The 18,984-nt window shown below is 37.8% G+C and overlaps 1 protein-coding gene and 2 long non-coding RNA genes across 13 annotated transcripts in view; 1 reads left to right on the plus strand and 2 right to left on the minus strand.

Moving 5' to 3' along the window:
• LOC138915809 (uncharacterized) overlaps positions 1–7,673 on the minus strand; it is a 30,667-nt gene extending 22,994 nt beyond the window's left edge. Inside the window, exon 1 of the long non-coding RNA XR_011422119.1 lies at positions 7,529–7,673. This is a non-coding gene — a long non-coding RNA (uncharacterized lncRNA). The remainder of the gene's footprint in view (positions 1–7,528) is intronic.
• LOC138915810 (uncharacterized) lies at positions 3,997–18,672 on the plus strand. Its single transcript, XR_011422120.1, has 2 exons — positions 3,997–4,070; positions 16,609–18,672. It is a non-coding gene; the product is annotated as an uncharacterized lncRNA (long non-coding RNA).
• ATG5 (autophagy related 5) overlaps positions 9,364–18,984 on the minus strand; it is a 122,118-nt gene continuing 112,497 nt past the window's right edge. For all 11 annotated transcript variants that reach the window (XM_070223607.1, XM_001503938.5, XM_070223613.1 and 8 more), the window contains one exon: positions 9,364–11,574. In XM_070223607.1, coding sequence (XP_070079708.1) covers positions 11,438–11,574 — 137 coding nt within the window. In that variant the 3' untranslated portion in view covers positions 9,364–11,437. The remainder of the gene's footprint in view (positions 11,575–18,984) is intronic.

An 18,984-nucleotide genomic window follows, 5' to 3' on the forward strand; every position in this document is an offset into this window, starting at 1 on the left:
AGATTTCTAAGTCCCTTGTGAATCAACAAACAATAGATCCCTCAAATAAATAAATGATCAATAATTCACTGTGGGTAAATATTTCAAGACCACTTCCGCTTTTAAGCAATTTTCTGTTTTCTCACATTCCAAAGCAATGTGGTTTCAAATCCAAAGATAACTCCTTTCTTAGTTCTGAGGGAATTAATGTTTGAGATACACACAAGCACTTCGAGTTATTTAAATCTAGAATGCATTTGTGAGAAGATACATTTTTATCACATTTCAGCTAACTTCAGGAGAAAGGATGATTAATTTTTCTTGCATAGATTTCACTGCAAGGTTAAGCCAAATGTAAAACATTTACATTCAGCTGCCATTGAAAAAAAAAAAGCTTCACAGAAGCAAGGAAGGAAGAGCTAAGAACCAGGAGCAACAGCATCCCCTGCGTTTGTTGGAAATACAGAATCTCAGGTCCTGTCCCACCTGCTCATCACAACCTGCATTTAAAGAACAGTCTGAGGTGATGATTCCTACGCCTGCTAAAGTTTGAGAAGCTCTGGGCTAAGAAACCTTAATTATGTTGAAATTTAGGTTATACTCTTCAGTGAACACTGCATATAATCTTGCGTGATAAGGACAATGTGACTTTTTTTGAGATCAACCAGAGAGTCACACGCATCAGAAATGACTGTAATAATCATTGTTCCCACCTCCTTCTCTTATTTGGGAGACATCCTTCTTCTTTTCAGAATCCAGCCCCTCCTCTTCTTCCTAGACCACCTGTTACCCCTTCTGCCAGGATGATGACCCTCTTTTTCCCCTGGTTCCTTCCCTTTCACCAATGACACACTGAGGGCTCCCTTATGCCTTAAACAAACATACACACACATTTCTCTCCCCCATGCTAACGGCTCAGCTACAATTTTTTTTCCATCACTAAATTTCTCAAGAGCAGTCTGCACCCTGATGGCTATCAGGCCTGAATCAGCTCTCTTGAAGGTTTCAAGAATTTAATAGCCAAATTCAAAGGCCTGGTCTCTGTTACTTCCCTAGATCCCTCTGTAGATTATGACTCCTTTCTTTAGCACAATTGTCTTGGCATCTACCCTTCCTCCTCTTTTTGCCACCCAAGACTGGGCATTCCCCTCAGCCTAGCCCAGGTTCTTCTCTTCGACTCTATACCTTTGCTGTGTGTTCTCGCCTCTCCCCACTGCCCTTTCTGCTTCAAAGTTTCCCACCATGCAAGAAACTTGCCAGACAATATCTTTAGTGCTGGCCTCTCTCTAGAACTCCAATAGTCTCGCATTGTTTTCATTCATTTAATATTTATTGAGGGCCTATGACATGCTGTTGCACTGTGCCAGGCATTGGTGAACAAAGCAGACCCATTCCCACCCTTATGGAATTTACAGCTTACCAGGTAACACAGATATGGAACAATTAACATGAGTGAGAGAAACACTGAGGAAAAGTAGCGTGAACTAGGGGGGGTGTAACAAAATCTAGTTCAGGAAGTAGGGTTTCAGACAAAAGACAAGACATCCAGTTAAAGTTGAATTTCAGATACACGACAAATTCTTTTCAGTGTAAGTATGCCCCAAATATTGCAGGGGATATAGTTATACTAAGAAATTCTCTCTATGTACCTGAAATTCAACTTTAACTGGGTATCTTGTATTTTTATCTGCTACATCTGGCAAGGATGGGAAGGGATTGGTCAGCTGGAAAGGAAAGTCCTGAGGAACTGAGAGAAAGGAAGAGTGGGAATTAACAAGCAAAAGGGGGTGACAGGAGAGGGGAGACATTCCAGGGAGAAGGAACAGTGGAGGCAAGAGTTTGTAATAAGGGAGAGCTTCATGCTTTCGAGAATCTGAAAGAGATACAGAATGGTTGGATCATGAAGAAGAGGAACAGTATTGGGAAATAAATCTAGTGAGGAGAAGCCAGCCCTTGCAAAGCTTGTATCACGCTAAGGATTTTGGAGTACCCTAAAGACAACAGGAAGCCATTTAAAGATTTCAAGTAGAGGAGAAAATGGACCTAAAACGGTTCTAGTACCAATTCCAGTGTGAGGGGTGGGGTGCCCCACACCACCAACAAGCAAGTCTCCAGACCCTAGCAGGGTGTCCCACAATTCCACTCAATTCTGACACTATCTAGTGGGAGAAAACACCAGATTCCATAGGTTAAATGTTCAGTCCCACAAGACTGTACCCCATCTGCTCACTTCATATGCCAATTGCAAGCCCAGGTTGTTGGCTGTGTTTCTGACCAACCAGCTAAAGATTGGGAGTTCCCACAATGCCCTCCTCCTTGGGTTCAATTAATTTACTAGAGCAGCTCACACAGCTCAGAGAAATGATTTACTTACTAGATTATCAGTTTATTATAAAAAGATATAACTCAGGAACAGCCAGATAGAAGAGATGCATAGGGCAAGATATGTTGAAAGGGGTGCCACTCTCTCCCAATCTCAATGAATTTATCCACCCTGAAGCTCTCAGAACCCTGTCCTTTTGGGTTTTTATGGAGGCTTCATTACATAGGCATGATTGATTAAGTCATTGGCCATTGGCGATTGATTCAACCTCCAGCCCCTCTCCCCTCCTGGGAGGTTAAGGGGTACGGGACTGAAAGTTCCAACCTTCTGATCACATGGTTGGTTCTCCTGGCAACCAGCCCCCATCGGTAGGTGTAGTCTAAAAACTCACCTCATTAACATAACAAAAGATGCCTCGATTGCTCTCTTCACTAGGAAGTTCCAAGGGTTTTAGGAGCTCTGTGCCAGAAATGGGAATGAAAACCAAATACATATTTCTTATTATAAATCACAATATCACAGGACCTGAGCTGAAGTTTTAAATGAACTTTCTGGCTGCCAGGTGGGGAAAGGAATTGAAGCGGCAGGAGTTCACGTAGGAACTCCATTTCTAAGGCTACTGTGATAGTCAAGAGATGTTGGTGACTTGATCATGGCAGCTTTCTCCCATTGGTCTCCCAGACTCAGCTTGTTCCAAACCTCCCTACACACAGCCACCAGAGTCATATTCTCAAAAGGTTGCTCTGAGCATATGATCTAATTACTAAAAATATTCAGAGGCTCTTATTGCACACCAAATAAAATCTCATCTCCTTAGCCTGGTACTCAAGGCTTTCTATAATCTTGCCAGAACAGAACACATTTTTCCTGCCTTATCTTTCACTCTCTTCTTCAAGTGACATGTTCTAGCCCATTCGGATAACTTTTTCTCTGAGCTTTTCTACCTGGCTCAGTCACTCACTTTCCTTCCCTCTTTTCCCAATTTCTTGAAGAATTTCCCTTTCTTCAAGCTCCAGCTCAAAAGCCTTCTTCATTGAAGCTTTTCCTAACCTACTCAAATAGAAGTTACAGAAACTTATTCATTCAACAAATATTTAGTAAGACCTTGTGATGTGTTGGGCACTGTTAGACGTGGAGGGACAAAGAAAAGAACGTCCCTGCCCTCATGGAGCTTACATTCTTTTGTGAGACCAAAAGCAAGCCAAGTCAACTGCAGGAAGTGCGTAAGAGTGGGGACTCTGGGCCCATTCTGCCTGGGTTTAAAACCTGCCTCTATCACTCACTTCCTGATGCTAGTAAAGTTACTTAATTGTCCTGTGCCTCAGTTTCCTCATGGGGATAATATCAGTAACTATCTCATGTAGCTCTGAAATTAAATGAGTTTATACTTGAAAAGAACTTAGACCAGTGCCTGGGATACTGTATATACTCAAAAGCTGTTAGCTATATAGCCATATATAGTGCAGAGTCCATGGAAGGAGAATGATCTTGGCTTATCCAAGGCACAAGATGGGCAAGGAGGCCAGTGTAGACATGATAAAGTAGCAGAGGCAGAGAGTGATGAGGTCAGAAGCAGGGACCAGATCAAGCAGAACTTGGCAAGGATGATAGATCTATTTTGGGTGGGATGGAAAGACACTGGAACGTTTTTGATCAAAGAACTGCTGTGACATCATTTATGTTCTAAGAAGGACACTCTATTTGGAAGAAAAGAGGAGAAAAGAATGGAAGTAGGTAGACCAGAGGAGAGACTACTGTAGTAGTCCAGGTGAGGTGATGGTCGCTTAGTCTTGGGTGGTAACAGTGGAAGTGGTAAGAAGTAAACATTCAGAGTGTGTGTATATATATATGTATGTGTCTGCGTGTATATATATATAAATATATTTATTTATTTAAGATTGGCACCTGAGCTAACATCTGTTGCCAATCTTTTTTTCTTCTTCTTCTTCCCCCCAAAGCCCCCCAGTACATAGCTGTATATTCTAGTTGTAGGTCCCTCTGGCTGTGCTATGTGGGATGCTGCCTCAGCATGGCCTGATGAGCAGTGCTGTGTCCACGCCCAGAATCTGAACTGATGAACCCTGGGCTGCTGAAGCAGGGTGCACAAACTTAACCACTCAGCCACAGGGCTGGCCCCTAAAGTATATTTTAAGGTAGGCTCACTAGGACTTGCTGATGAGTCAAATACGGATGTGAAGAGAAGAGAGGAATTAAAGATGACTAGGTTAGGAATAAAAGAAACTAGGCTTTGGGTCTGAGTACTTATTAAGATGGGAAAGAGTGAGAGAGGTATGGGTTTGAGCAGAAATTCTACTTTGACCAAATAAAATTTGAACTATTAGACAACTAAGATGGACGTCCAGCCTGTATGTTTGGAGCTCAGGAAAGTTAATACTGGAGAAAACATACGGATGGTGTTAAAAACCATGGGATGGGGGCTGGCCCCGTGGCCGAGTGGTTAAGTTCGCACGCTCCACTGCAGGCAGCCCAGTGTTTCGTTGGTTCGAATCCTGGGCGCGGACATGGCACTGCTCATCAGACCACGCTGAGGCAGCGTCCCACATGCCACAACTAGAAGAACCCACAAGGAAGAATATACAACTATGTACCGGGGGACTTTGGGGAGAAAAAGGAAATAATAAAATCTTTAAAAAAAAAAAAAAAAAACCAACCATGGGATGAACTCACATACTTAGTGTAGCCAGAGAAGAGGACCAAAGCCTGAGCCATGGGGTATTTCCACATTTAGGGTAAAGGAAGAGAATCATCAAAGGAAATGAGGAAGGGGCTGAGGCAGGAGGAGTATCAGGAGGGTGTGGTGCCCAGTGAAGAAAGTGTTTCAAGAATTAAGGTGTGATCAACTGTCAAATGCTTCTGAGAGGTCAAGCAAGATACTATCTAGTTAGTGCAAAGTAAATCGTTCTCTGAGCTCCGTTTTCTCACAGTGCTTTATTTGTACCTTTCTCACCTCAGTTTCCACCCATTACGTTGTATAGTTATTCTGCGTGTGTGTGGCCATAATAGCTTATCATATAGTGAGATTTCAGTAGTACCTTATTGTTTGTCATGCTGTATAGTTCTTTTTGTCTCCTCTCTTCTTAGAGAGGTTGTTTAAGGTCAGAGACCACGTCGTCTTCTCTCAGAACATCCACTACCCTATTTGCTCAATAAATGTTTGAATGGATGAATGAATCATGTGGAATTCTATAAAATCTGGGAGAACACACCCAACACAGAATTAGCAATCAGAGCTGGTTTTACTGAGATGTCCTCAATGTTCTGTTTTAAGACCAACACGTGGGCTTTGTTCTGCCTAGAATGAAAGACGTCCACCATATATTTGGAGTTGGACTGTTGCTAACCACAACCTATCTGGCATTTCTATCTTCTATTCTAACGTTTCATGCATGGTGCAGTCCGAAAGTATCTTAGCTTTTACCTGATTTGCTCCCATAAATAAGTAAATAAATATATATATTTTTCCCCTGACCTGGCTATTTTTCATCTAAAGTTGGCTCCAGTTGATACCTTCAGAGGTCATCAGTACCTTTCTCTGTCACACTTGAACTTTAGCATCATTACAGTACATCAGAGACATCAGGATAAGTTGACATTTCCTATTATAATTAATTTCAAAACCACAACAAAAGGAACTATGGAAATACAGGCACTAGGAATGACCAAATTCTTAACGGAGGCGTGGTTGAGATGGCATGCCCAAAAAAAAGCTGGTAGTCAGTGGATGAAATTTTTCCCTAAGCCTGCACAAAATGAATGAGATACAGCTAATAGGTCACTGAGTTACTGTCTCTGGAAAAGAAAGACTAAAACCAAGAGTTTGAGTAACAAGACTATCAACACCCAAGTTACAGATGTAAACTTTTGGCAACATCACTTGTTATCTTGAAAATGTGCATTAGACAACACAAAAAGACAAAATCATCACATCCCAAACAAGTACAGTATCCCCCTAGAGATCAGAAATGCCTGTCACCTGTGCCAAAGCCACAGAAACCCACCCATCTGGAAAGCCAGCCTCTCTCAGCTCAGCCTTTGGCACTCCATTTGGGACTCTTGGTGATTTTTTCCTAGAATGCCACATTTACCTCCATGGCTCTTTCGGCTAGCCTTATGGTGGCTCCCTGAGAGCAGTTACTCACCTTTGACTGCTACTTAGTCTCATACCTAAGGATTGAGAAGCTTTCTCCAGTCCACTGACCACTTACCATAATGTTTGTTTATCTTTGGATGGATGTATTTGTAAAGAGAACCGTGGCTCACAGCCCTTTTACTAAAACTTACTTGAATGTGCCCTGTCAAAGTACGGCACTGTTGAGCAGCCAGACCATCCACCCAATACTGGCGCTGTGATTCTCAACTACTGCATCCTCCGCACATGATACACTGCTTGGCACGAATTAGATACTCAGTATACACTTGGTGAATGAATTTCAGAGAGACACTGACAAAACAGGACATATCTGGAGAATGGAATAAACAGGCTAGAGATATTTTGTTTGGAGTCAGAAGCTTTACAGCTTCTTTCAAATAGAGTTGTCAGAAATGGAGGGATAAGCCTTATGCTATAAACTCTAGGTCATTATGACCTAATGATCGAACGCAGCATTTCCTAGAGTTTAACATGATGTGGTACTAGGGGGAAAAAAATCCTATAATCAAGAAAGTTTGAGAAATGCTGGATCAAATAAGTCTTTTAACCTTAGAACTCCTCAGAGCTTTTAATATGTCAATGTGCTTTGGACTCTAAAAGGGAGACATTATACAGCTTTTCCCAAACTTTTATTCAAGTATTTAGTACGGTCCCTTATATTCCAGGCACAGAGCTAGGGCCTAGGAATACAACACTGAGCCAAACAGATCCAGTGTTTGCTCTTATGGAGTTTATGCTCAGTGTGAGAAACAGTCAAATACCACACAAATATTTATTATAAACCACAGCAAACGGTATAAAGTTCATCAGCATCTTCTAATATGTGAAGCAGACAGATACCTCTTCTACTCAATATAAAAGATTGAAAGCCAAATCTCTCTCTTAAAGCTTTTCATGAACATGGTTCTAACAGTCTACTTTAGTTTGAACAACCTTGCTCAGAGGTCTAACACATTACCCTTGCTAAAAATGCGTTACATTTTCAGAAGTCAAGTCTAGAGGCAAAAGCAAGACACAAACCACTCATTTATGAAAAGGTCAGAATTAATAAATACCTCCAGATGCTTGATGAGAATAGCTCCAACTTTAGGGGCTGCTTAAATTAGAGTGATGTTGAAACAGAAGATATGTACTGCGGTCTATGCTGCACCTAAAATGAATGTGGACTGACGCAAGGATCTGATCCACAGTGGTTCCTACTGAAAGTAGCTGATTTGAGTAAGCAGGTTTTCATCAGTAATGCAAACCTGAACCAACTGCACTTTGTATATTGATTTCTAAACGACAAGGTTCTTCCTATTTTTATAGCTGATATTTTTAACAGGAAAATACAACACTGATGTTAAAGTACCATTAAATAATCCTGAGTTAACTTTTTCTTCTTTTTATGCATACTTTCAAAGCACCAACTATGTGCTAGACACTCCACTAGGAACCCGGGAAAACAAAGAGGAAAAAGCCTGGTGATGTTTTATTTATCCTTGTGATGTGGGGGTGGGGAAGCTACAGAGGGAAAGCCAAATTAATCACTTTCAGAAGAATCAATCCGTAATGTCTAAGCATGTTGACATTCCTAAATCTTCACATTTGTCTTTACTTCACTTGTTCATTCCAATGCATTCTCAGTTAACAAAAACAGTTAAGTATTTAAAAACCTAAATACTTAAACCACTTAAAGGATCCAAAAACTGAGCCCTTTTTCACTCGATGGTTCTATACTGTTCCTACTAGATTCCATAGTAGTATCACATGTGCTAATAAGTGTGGAGAATTTGCAATTCACATTTGAGAACATTTAAAGGATACTTTTGTCAAATAAAGCTATATGGTAAATGAATTTTTATAATTATAAAGTGCCATTTAATCTCAAATTAACTGAGAAGAGACATGCCTCTCTTCTCTCCTCCTCAACATGGGTAATTTTTAATTTTCAGACCAGGAAATGAACATACTTAGAAAACACTTAAGAGTATGACAGAACTCAAAAGACAAGTAAGTATTTTGACTTACTCCATCCCAGCGACTGACTACAAACAGGACTGACTATAAATATCGCACTTGATTTTTTCCTATAATAGCCAAAGATTCTACACTTCTATTTCAACTACGTTGGCACATCTAACAGGAAACCTGACTTACCTCAGACCTAAATATCAATAGCATGATGAATAAAGTGAGACTGTCACTTTGTAATGACCCACATAAACCAAATTTCTGAAAACTGAAAGAAAAGGTTATTTTACATAGCCTATAAAAAATAAACATACTCTAGAAAGATAGTCATTAAAAATTATTGCCACTCAGTATCAAATCTTGTATACTGTTTTCCTAGCAAATGATCAGTTCCCATCTAGTTTCTAGTTGAATGGGGGGTAATTGTACCAGGACTAGTCCATTCATGGGTTGGCCTCAGACTGACTGGAATATGGTCCATCAACATGCTATAAAGACTGGTAGGTCAACCTTGTGTAATTATGAGCAGGCTACCTTTTTGGGACTCTAGATATAGAAGATGCATATAAATTCAACTCCATCCATGGACAGAACTTAGGTCATCCAAATGAAAAACGACATTAGGAAGGCCAAGCAATGATTTACTTTATTTAGGCTGAATTTATTCCTTCCTAGTTAACAATGCCAATAATTCAAAAACATTCCTTTTACTTAGGGGAGTTACTACCAAGGATGAGTTAAACAGGCACATAGAGATTTTTGGCCCTCTCCAATTTTCTTTCATATGTTCTCCTTTATTCCTCATACCTTTTATTATTTCTTTGAGAAATTCTTATGACAGGTATAAGACTAAGGAAATTTTAGCAATTTCCCCAATAGGTAACTTGCTTTATATAAATTTCATTTCCAATTCCTAAAAATAACGACAGACACAAAATTTACTTAGTTTTTTAATAAACCATAAAATTTAAATATTCAAATAAAAAGAAACAAAAATAGATATTTAAGCCATCACTAATCTCTGTTTTTATTCTTCCTCTGGGTATCGGAGGCTTGACTTACCTGGGACTAGAGTAATACAGTTATGATGCTGGTGTAATAACGAACAAGTGAGTAAAAGTGGGCAATGGCTTGATAAAATTTACTTTCAAATCTGGAAGTAAAGACCAGTGCTCCCTCGAGCCCACTGCGAGACCTTGCGCTGGTCTTGTCGTCTGCGGAAAGCTACTAGGGCTTACCGTTCTCACCACACTTTCTTCTTCACCGCTTAGCACTCCCTGGCATTGTGATCCTTTTGCTTGCTGAAGCTCACTTCAGTCTGTCAAAACATCAAGGGGGAAAACCCCCAAACTGAATAGACGAATAAACACTTTTAATGTGAACAATCATACTCAGATCAACCTCTTTTGAAAAAATACAAGTCAGTGGGTTTTTTGGCCTTAAGTAACTCAAATATTGCTATTTTTTCTTCCTTTACTAAAACAGCACTTTTCATTTTATTGACATTAGCCAATTATTTGCCATTTCTCTGATCACATTGGTACCCTATGTTCTTCTTTTTGATTCAGCATTAAACATTCCATTCCAGCATATTTGATCTTTGACTAATTTTATCTCATTCTGTGAATAAATCTGCTACTAATCAGTGAAAATCACAAAAGGAAAAAGGAAGCAGTGAGCACCAGCAAGGCTCTCACTTCAAAATTCATACAATTTTTTTAATAAGAAAAACATTCATTTTTATTACGGAATCTAAAACCATTATTGCATGACCTTTTAGCATACTCAAATGGGCTGACATTCAATATGGACAGCAAGCTAGCTCACAAGAAACGAAGTGTAATGCACAAGTACGTTCAGCTGGTAGAATCCCAGCAGTGCGGCAATAAAGTGCAGCAAAAATTTCCTTATATTGAATAAGGACTCCAGTAACCTCGGAATATTTTTGGTAAAGTTAAGGAAAAGCTACTGCAGTCAGGAGACTGGTAATCTTTAGACTTCAAAGACTGGCTGCCAGGGACCACAATGAAATATTAGACCTGAAGCCAATGAGAAACACTAGCTTGGAAAGGAATAGGTCTTTCCAAAAATGCAAAATTATCTTAAACAGATGCTTAGCATACTATGATTTGACAGGTTTACAGTGATAAAATAGCAAAGATTAATGATAACATTATTTATATCTTCAGCGTGTAAAGAACACAGATTTAAAAATGCAGCAAGAAACCCTATGACAGCTCCTGAGACAAGTTATCCTATGGCCTATGTCCACTCCATGCCAATGATGACTAGCCTGAATGGTAACACATAGAGTAAAAACAGTGATCTACTGTACGTGAGTCAGAAAGTACTGGAAAGTGACAAAATGGTATGTTATTAAATGACAAAACATATTTAGAGGCTTTATTTAAAAATCTCTCACTGTTCATTATCAAAGTTACAAGATTGTTTGCATACCAATAGACAGACTGTAAACATAGGAAATTTTCATTAAGGAAAGATGGGTTTACTGTAATTTGATCTTTTACAAAAAATTACTGCAAGTTATTGATAACAGAATTTCTCTTTTACTTTCTTAAGTCTAATTCTCTTGAAAATTAAACCAATGTTTCCACTCCCTCAAGCTAAAGTTCAACCATGGTCACCTTAGGAAATACCCCTGTTTATTTGTTAATCAGAAATACAAATCGAGTGGCACATATTTCCATTTTCTTCTTAGGCCGAAGGTTTCGGCTTCATTATATTTTACAAGAAAACAGAAAACTTGCAATGGTCCTGAAAAGTCTTTCATGTCGCAGCTGAGGTTTAATGACGGCAGTGGAGGAAAGCAATGGTGATGCAAAGTAAGACCAGCCCAAGTGCCCTTATCTGACATGGAATCTTTTTCCTGTTTGGCTTGTACTAGTGTTTCTGGTCAGGCTGCCTCCACCAAACCTGATTGAAGCAGAAGGGTGACATGCTCCGGTAAGTTCTGTTTAAGGGCAATTCCGTTCAGGCAAATAGTTGATCCTTCAATCTGTTGGCTGCGGGATGATACTAATATGAAGGAAATTATCCGGGTAGCTCAGATGTTCACTCAGCCATTGCAGAGGTGTTTCCAACATTGGCTCAATTCCATGAATCATCACTTGGTTCTTTTTTTCCCCATCTATTCCAAGAAAGAAATCCAACAATAATCAGTTAAGAGTCAAAACAGTCCAAGAAAAAAAATACTGTTGCTTTTTGAGAATCCTTCGTGAATTAAATGGATTTTACAGCTTTAACAGGTTAAACCTGGTCTGTCTCCTGAGCAGGAAATGTGGACATGGAGAAAGTTCAAATGTTGCAATATGTATCACCCAAAACAGAAACCTGAGGGTTACAATGAATTCTGATAAAAATTCTGTTGCTATATGTGAAAGTATTCATTCTTTCTTAATTACTGTGCTTACCTAAGATTGACGTTAATGAAACTATAGTGGAGAAAACAGCCCATTTGTACCCATTGACCAAAATTTATTTTAGTTACACATTAAAAACTGTACTATCTGGCTATTAAAAACAGGTCAAATGAAGTGGGTCAATACAGATTTAAAATATGTAAAGTAGAAATGTGACTAGAAATCATCAAGAATAAGATCAGTGTTTAGGAAGATGCTTAATAAAACAGATGGGAGTTGTACGTTAATTTGCAGTAAAGTTGTTTAAATATATATCAGAAAGTTTTAGAAACACTATAGAATAAGAGTTACAGTCTTAATGAGAAGGAACTAAGAGTCTGACTCAGGGATTCCTGATTTGGAGTCAGGAAACTTGATTGATATTTGTTAACACCCATTTGCTAATTAAAAGGGTGGTGTAATTCACACTTTTCTTTGAAATTCAAATCTTACTACAAATTAAATTTAAGGTTAGTTTTGTATCTTTTATGATTTTAGTATGATATACTGACCATCTTTAAAGTAAACAGCAGCACTCTTGGTTTTTATAGGAAAACAATGAGAGCAAACCAAACTCCTTTTGGAAAACAAAACATAGAACTTTCAAGAAACTTTGTGTCACTCCTTTAGTACAATTCTTGGTTTGTCTCTTTTAATCTCTTCAAAATACAATGTTCAAACTTCAACTTCCCGGAGACAGAAGATAACAAGGAAACCGGGAATTCATGGAACTATATGACAGGGAAATATCCTACTTTTCCCTTCTGCTCTGTTCAAAATGACTTCTGCATCCCTAGTGCTCTCATGTCTAGGCAAAATGGGCTGATGATGTATGGTGATAATGGCTTGGCTGGCACCTGAAACAAGAGATCCTTTTAAAGAAATATTTAAACTTCCTGTTAGAGGCAGCACAGCCCTGGGAGTTGACAGTCAACAGACTGACAATAAGAGAGGACACAAAAACACTACAGAGAATTGATAAAAAAGAATGCCAAAAATAAAACCCTAAAAAACATACTATCAATCCCAAAGATAACCAAATAAAAGTGCCAAACAAACCCCTAAATCACTGTCATAGTTTAAAACAACTTTGGAAAAAGACATCATCTCATAATACTAACCTAAAAAATGCTTTCACCGTTTTGATTTTTCTGCCAATCTTTGTTGCATCTACACGTATTTTTACACAGTGGTGATCACAGTGTTAATATAATAATTGGTTTTCACAATGATGGGAATCATCTATAAATAAAAGATGAAGCAACACACAAAATACTATAGAAAGCATGGTATTAGTACTCTGAGAAGATTTTAAAATGTTGGTATTCAAATGGATAAACCCTTAGCTATCTGGAATGATTCATTCTTCGTAAGTTCTAGATTATGAAGGTTTTACTGTATTAAATCTTTCTTAGAATATTTGAAAACATTTCCGCTGTAGTTTTCTTCATATACTTATTATATATTTCTCTGAAATATTTTAATATTCTCAGAATCTTCCTCCTACTTAGCACTGAGTCAAAAAATGAAAGAGCAGCGGTGTAAGAGTAAAAGTTCCTTATTTGTAAAGTTTTTCCTTAAGCCAGAGTTGCCTTCGGATACTCTGAAACAGAGTGCTAGAAGAAACAAGTCACAACTCAATATCCAAAATACTGTGCCTAAAGCAATATTTACACATGGGAGCAAATACAACACGGCATACAATCCACGCATGCACAGTGTGTTTGAAAGGCAAAAGATCAACCCTGTCCACAGAAGGGTAGATGGAGTTTATGAGTTGTACAAGAGAAGGCGGAGAACATAAGCACTATTCAAACACTTTGTATAACAAACCCAATAAATCACGATATCAGAGACCTGAATAGGTAGCACTGATTCTCTGGTTTAAATTGGGGCCACTTTTAATCTGTAACATAAAAGTGTCACTAACTAAATTTAGACAACTAAGGAAGTGGATCTAGGATTGTCATTTCCCTCAACACAACAGTTTAAAATTTTAAATACATTTATTTTGTCACTGCCTACATTTGTCCAAATATTTCATCTGTGTATATTTATCTTTTTTGTGTTTTCTGACTTTCCTCAAGAACACAACTGTCACCAGGCAGATTCTTAGAATGGGACAGTGGTTCTTTTGGAACTAATAACTAAAGTTTCTCTCTTATTCCTCACGATATCCCCAGTGCCTCGCATGGTGTCCAACACTTACTAACTAGTCAATAAATGTTTTCAGAGCTTGAATAGTTTTATTGCTAGTAGAATATACTACCAAAAACAATTTTTTGAGAATAGTTTCTGATGGCTGTCAGTACACTAAGTAAAAACAGCTCTACCTATAAAGACTGTTTTGGTTATTAAAACAACAAAAAGTCAAAATGTTTCCAGATAAGTCCAGAAGCGTATATATTATCACCTAAATTCATGCTGCGATAAGTAACAATAAAGCATGACTGGACATTTTGGCAATATCAGAACTAACAAAATGAAGCAGTGAAAAATTAGCAGATGTTTCTTTTATTTTCTAACAGTAGAAAGGAAACACTTGATGATACCGCTAAAGTAAATCATGTTTTTGGTAAATACATCTTTGTGTTTCAAAATAGGAATCTAGAATTTAATACTTGGGAATAAGCAAATGACTCAGGAGAAAAATGTTACTCCACACCTCACCCACTCAGATTTTTTTAAAAGTTAGTTTGATGCTTTAAAGTAAGCAAACATTTGAGGCAGTAATTAAGTGAAGTAGTTCTATATGAAATTCTCTCATACATGACACTTTTGGGGGGTAACTCTGATATAATTTCAAACTTACAGAGAAGTTGCAAGAACAGTACAAGGAATTCCCCTTCACCCGGATTCATCAATTGTTTACATTTTGCCCCATTTGCTTTATCATTCTGTGTGTATAATTATTTTCTGAATCATTTGAGAGTAAATTACAAACACTGAGTCCTTTACCCCTAAATATTTTAGCTTGTACTTTCTAATAAAGATATTCTTTTACATAGCCACAGTACAATTATCAAAATAAAAAAATTTAACACTGACATACTACTATTACAGTGTAGAACTTACAATGGAATAGTAGAATTTACAGTGTAACACGACTACTACGGTGTGGAATTTTATCAACTATCCCAACTATTTTTTTTCTCCAGTATAGGACCAGTCCAGGAATCACACATTGCATTTAATTTTCATGTCTCTAAACTCTCCTTTAATCAGGACAGTTTTTAGCCTTTCTTTGCATTTCTTTTTTTTTTTTTTTTTTAAAGATTTTATTTTTTCCTTTTTCTCCCCAAAGCCCCCCGGTACATAGTTGTGTATTCTTTGTTGTGGGTTCTTCTAGTTGTGGCATGTGGGACGCTGCCTCAGCGTGGTCTGATGAGCAGTGCCATGTCCGCACCCAGGATTCGAACCAACGAAACACTGGGCCGCCTGCAGCAGAGCGCGCGAACTTAACCACTCGGCCACGGGGCCAGCCCCTCTTTGCATTTCTTAACCACGACAATTTTGCAGAGTACATACCATCATTTTGTAGAATGTCCACATAATGATTTTTAAACCTGATTATTTTAATTCTTCTTGTAAATAATATAAGGATAGTCATTCATAAATATTTGGGGTTTGTGAATTAAGGAAAAGGCCAGAAACAAATGTTAGAAACATGTATTTTCTTTAGGTAGAGGAGGAATTCAATTCACTTTTAGAGTTAGATATTAAATCTGAGGAGATCAAATAGCAATAAAGAGAGTATCACAACAAAATTTCATTTCCTAAATTTATCTTATTTATAAGTCCAGGTATTATAAAAGTATCACATAATTTTGTATTAGTACCAACAGCCTAACAAAAATTCAATTCTTAACTAGCATCTACTTTAAAGTGAGCATTTTAGAGTTGTATGACATTTTAAGAAAAATACATTCAAACAGATTTTGGTTGCATGATTAGAATGGTAAGAATTACATACAGAAGCAAAAAGAAACAAAAGAAAATTCACATTATCCACACAAGTCATCAATGAAAATTATCAACTTGAAACAATGGTAACTTACGTGAATATATATAAAAAATGATGTCTACACACACACACACACACAATGAATATAATGATATACAATAATATAAATGAGACATAAAGGAGAAAGGGCCAACTAGGCACTGATAGTCAACAAGGTGCTACTGAAAGACAAACTGGGAGGCAGGCAACCTGACCTCTCATTCTGTAATGAAGGGCTCTGGGCAGGCCTCATAGCTTTTAGGGTATTTCTGTATATATAAAATGAAGGTGTCCGTCTAGATCCATGGTTTGTAAATCTGTCTGACCATCAGAATCATTTGGAAGATTTTAAAAAATATATAAGCTGGGACCCTCTCCAGACCTTCTGAGTCAATCTCTGGAGTAAAGTCTGTTTTTAAATGTTTTCTTGAATAAAGCTTACGATAACACAGGTGTAGAATTTTTCTTCAAACAAAATCTTACACAGAAACCCAATATAAAACACAGGAGGAAGGTGGGGCAGCTTTGATGTGGGACTGAGCCCATCTCCCAAGTCCTGCTGCTTCCTGATTTACGATCCACGGTGGTTTCTGATAGAACTTCACAGGTCAGTTTGCAAACCGCTGGCCTAGAATACAGGTCTTCCAGTTCTACTCTCTGAGTCTTTTATGCCTAACAGTTCTAATCAGCATAACTCACTAGTTTTGAATTATTAGGCAAATTGCTTAAACTCCTGAGTCTCAGTTTCCTCCTTTTCTAGTGTGGACGAAGAAGTCTCATCTCCAGTGTTGCCTGGAGGATTGAATGGGATGTCTGGGTGGAGCGCTCAGCACAGAGCCCAGCCCAGGGCTTGGACACAGGAGGGATTCAATCGAGTGAGTGACTCCTCCCCACACCTCCTTCCTGTTCACTCCCTAAAAAATAAAAGTATCAAAAAACTCATAGAGTAAGCAAAGACAGAAGACCAGTTGTTTTTTTTTTTTTTAAGATTTTATTTTTTTCCTTTTTTTTTTTCCTCCCCAAAACCCCCTGGTACATAGTTGTATATTCTTCGTTGTGGGTCCTTCTAGTTGTGGCATGTGGGACGCCGCCTCAGCGTGATTTGATGAGCAGTGCCATGTCCATGCCCAGGATGTGAACCAACGAAACACTGGGCTGCCTGCAGCAGAGCGCGCGAACTTAACCACTCGGCCACGGGGCCAGCCCCCAGAAGACCAGTTTTTAAAACATCATGATTTAGCAACAAAAATTAAACACTCATTGTAATTCTCTTCCTACACACACAGTGATGGGAATAAGGTAATTTTATTAGTACTAAGTACATCAAAAGGTATATAAAAACCGTGGATTCAATTACGTGACTGGCATGCAAAGCATTGTGAGAATTTAGCCTCATGTCAATATATACACTGAATTACTCAGCTCCATTATTATGCAGTGTGGCATGTAAATTTCATGAATGTGTTAAGGAAGAAAAAAAAAAGACAACAAAACCCCAAAGACTCAATCATTATGCAGACAACAAAATGAATGACATTTTAAAAAATTCCTGAAGTTATCTAAAAAGGTCTGGATTAAGTTAGTAGTGCTCTCAACATGTACATTTGGTGGAGCGCATCGTCGACAAGTCAAATGAGCCCTATTGTACTGCCGTGATGTTGTTAAACAGAGTTTAGGTAAGGTTCTTAGTTTTCAAAAAAGATGAAAACATTCAGGTGTGGGGGGGAAAACCCAAAATCTTTGTTATCTATTTTCAAATATATCATTATTTGAGAATTCATAGTATGTGATGACTGCCTTTTAGAGAGTTCTATTAGCGATGGCTCATAACATTCCCCTTTCCAATCTGCCTTTCAGTCCTTATTTTTTGGCCAAACTTCAGCAAGGAATATGACCTAAATGTCTTTAAAAATAGGTTACTTGAGATTCTAGAGAATATGTATGAGTTTCATTTTTACTGTTAATAAATATACTAAATATGTGAAATCTCCTTGAATTTGAAGCTAAAGAAATCTACAGTATACCTTCAAGGGAAAATGCTTTTAATCAGAAAATTTCAGTTTAATAACATTTGTTTTTACTTTATTCTTGTGAATGTGGAAAATAGAGATGTAAGGCCAAACGTTATAACCATGGTGTTTAGTTTTGTGGCTTTACATTTATACTTCATAACTATTATCTGCAGAAAATGACTTGATTTGCCATCTTGGAATGGGTGATGCTGAAGGTAAAACTTCTGAAAAATACTGAACATTTCTGAAAAAGTTTTAAACAAATAAAGAGAGGAGCTTTTTGATTACCACTAGTTGGAACAATTTTGTTCTGTCTGACAAATTCTTTAACCTCTGATATGTTCATTAGTAAAATGCCAACTAATTGAATCCATCGACATGAAAAACCACAGGCAGAAATCTGAGGTGCATACATCATGCTGAAGGATTTTGACTCGGCCTCGGCCATAATAGTCAGTGAGGTCAGGTCAAAGAGGGTTAAACCAAGCCAGGATATAGCCAAAGGAATACATCAAACGCTGATTTTAAAAGGGCAATTAATCTTAGACAGAAACGCTTCCTGGGGAATGAGATCTCAATCTTAAGAGCACACTACATGATGTAGCAGTAAAAATGAACATATACAAGCGCACAGGGCTTTTATCCTATGATCACAAACAGAAGGAGAGTGCTGTTTATCAGAGAAATACAAACCCATTTAAAAATACTTACATTAACTTCTTCCGGATCTATACTCACTTAGCAGTCCAGGTCTTAATGAAAATACAATATCACAGCTAATATATACTACATAGGTCCTTCCATGTATAAACTTTATATTTTATATACTTAAAAAAATTATTTCTGCCCCAAATATTTCCGGAGCCTCGGTTCTTAACATTTAAAAGAAGATTTTCAAAACACGCGTCCATGTTAATTCTTTCATTGACTTTTGCTTGTAATCTTTGTATTTCTTAATGAGGACATAAACCAAAATTTAAACTAAAAAAAAAAAAATCCCATATAATTAGCTATAATTATAAAAAGAAAATTGTATTAAGTGACTGTAAGACCATTTTAATAAACTGATTAAAAGCCTCCTGATAAGATAAAAATGTGGTAAAAGTTAGAAATTAAAACTAGTT

The sequence above is a fragment of the Equus caballus genome, chromosome 10 (assembly GCF_041296265.1).
Source record: "Equus caballus isolate H_3958 breed thoroughbred chromosome 10, TB-T2T, whole genome shotgun sequence".
Classification (NCBI taxonomy): domain Eukaryota; kingdom Metazoa; phylum Chordata; class Mammalia; order Perissodactyla; family Equidae; genus Equus; species Equus caballus.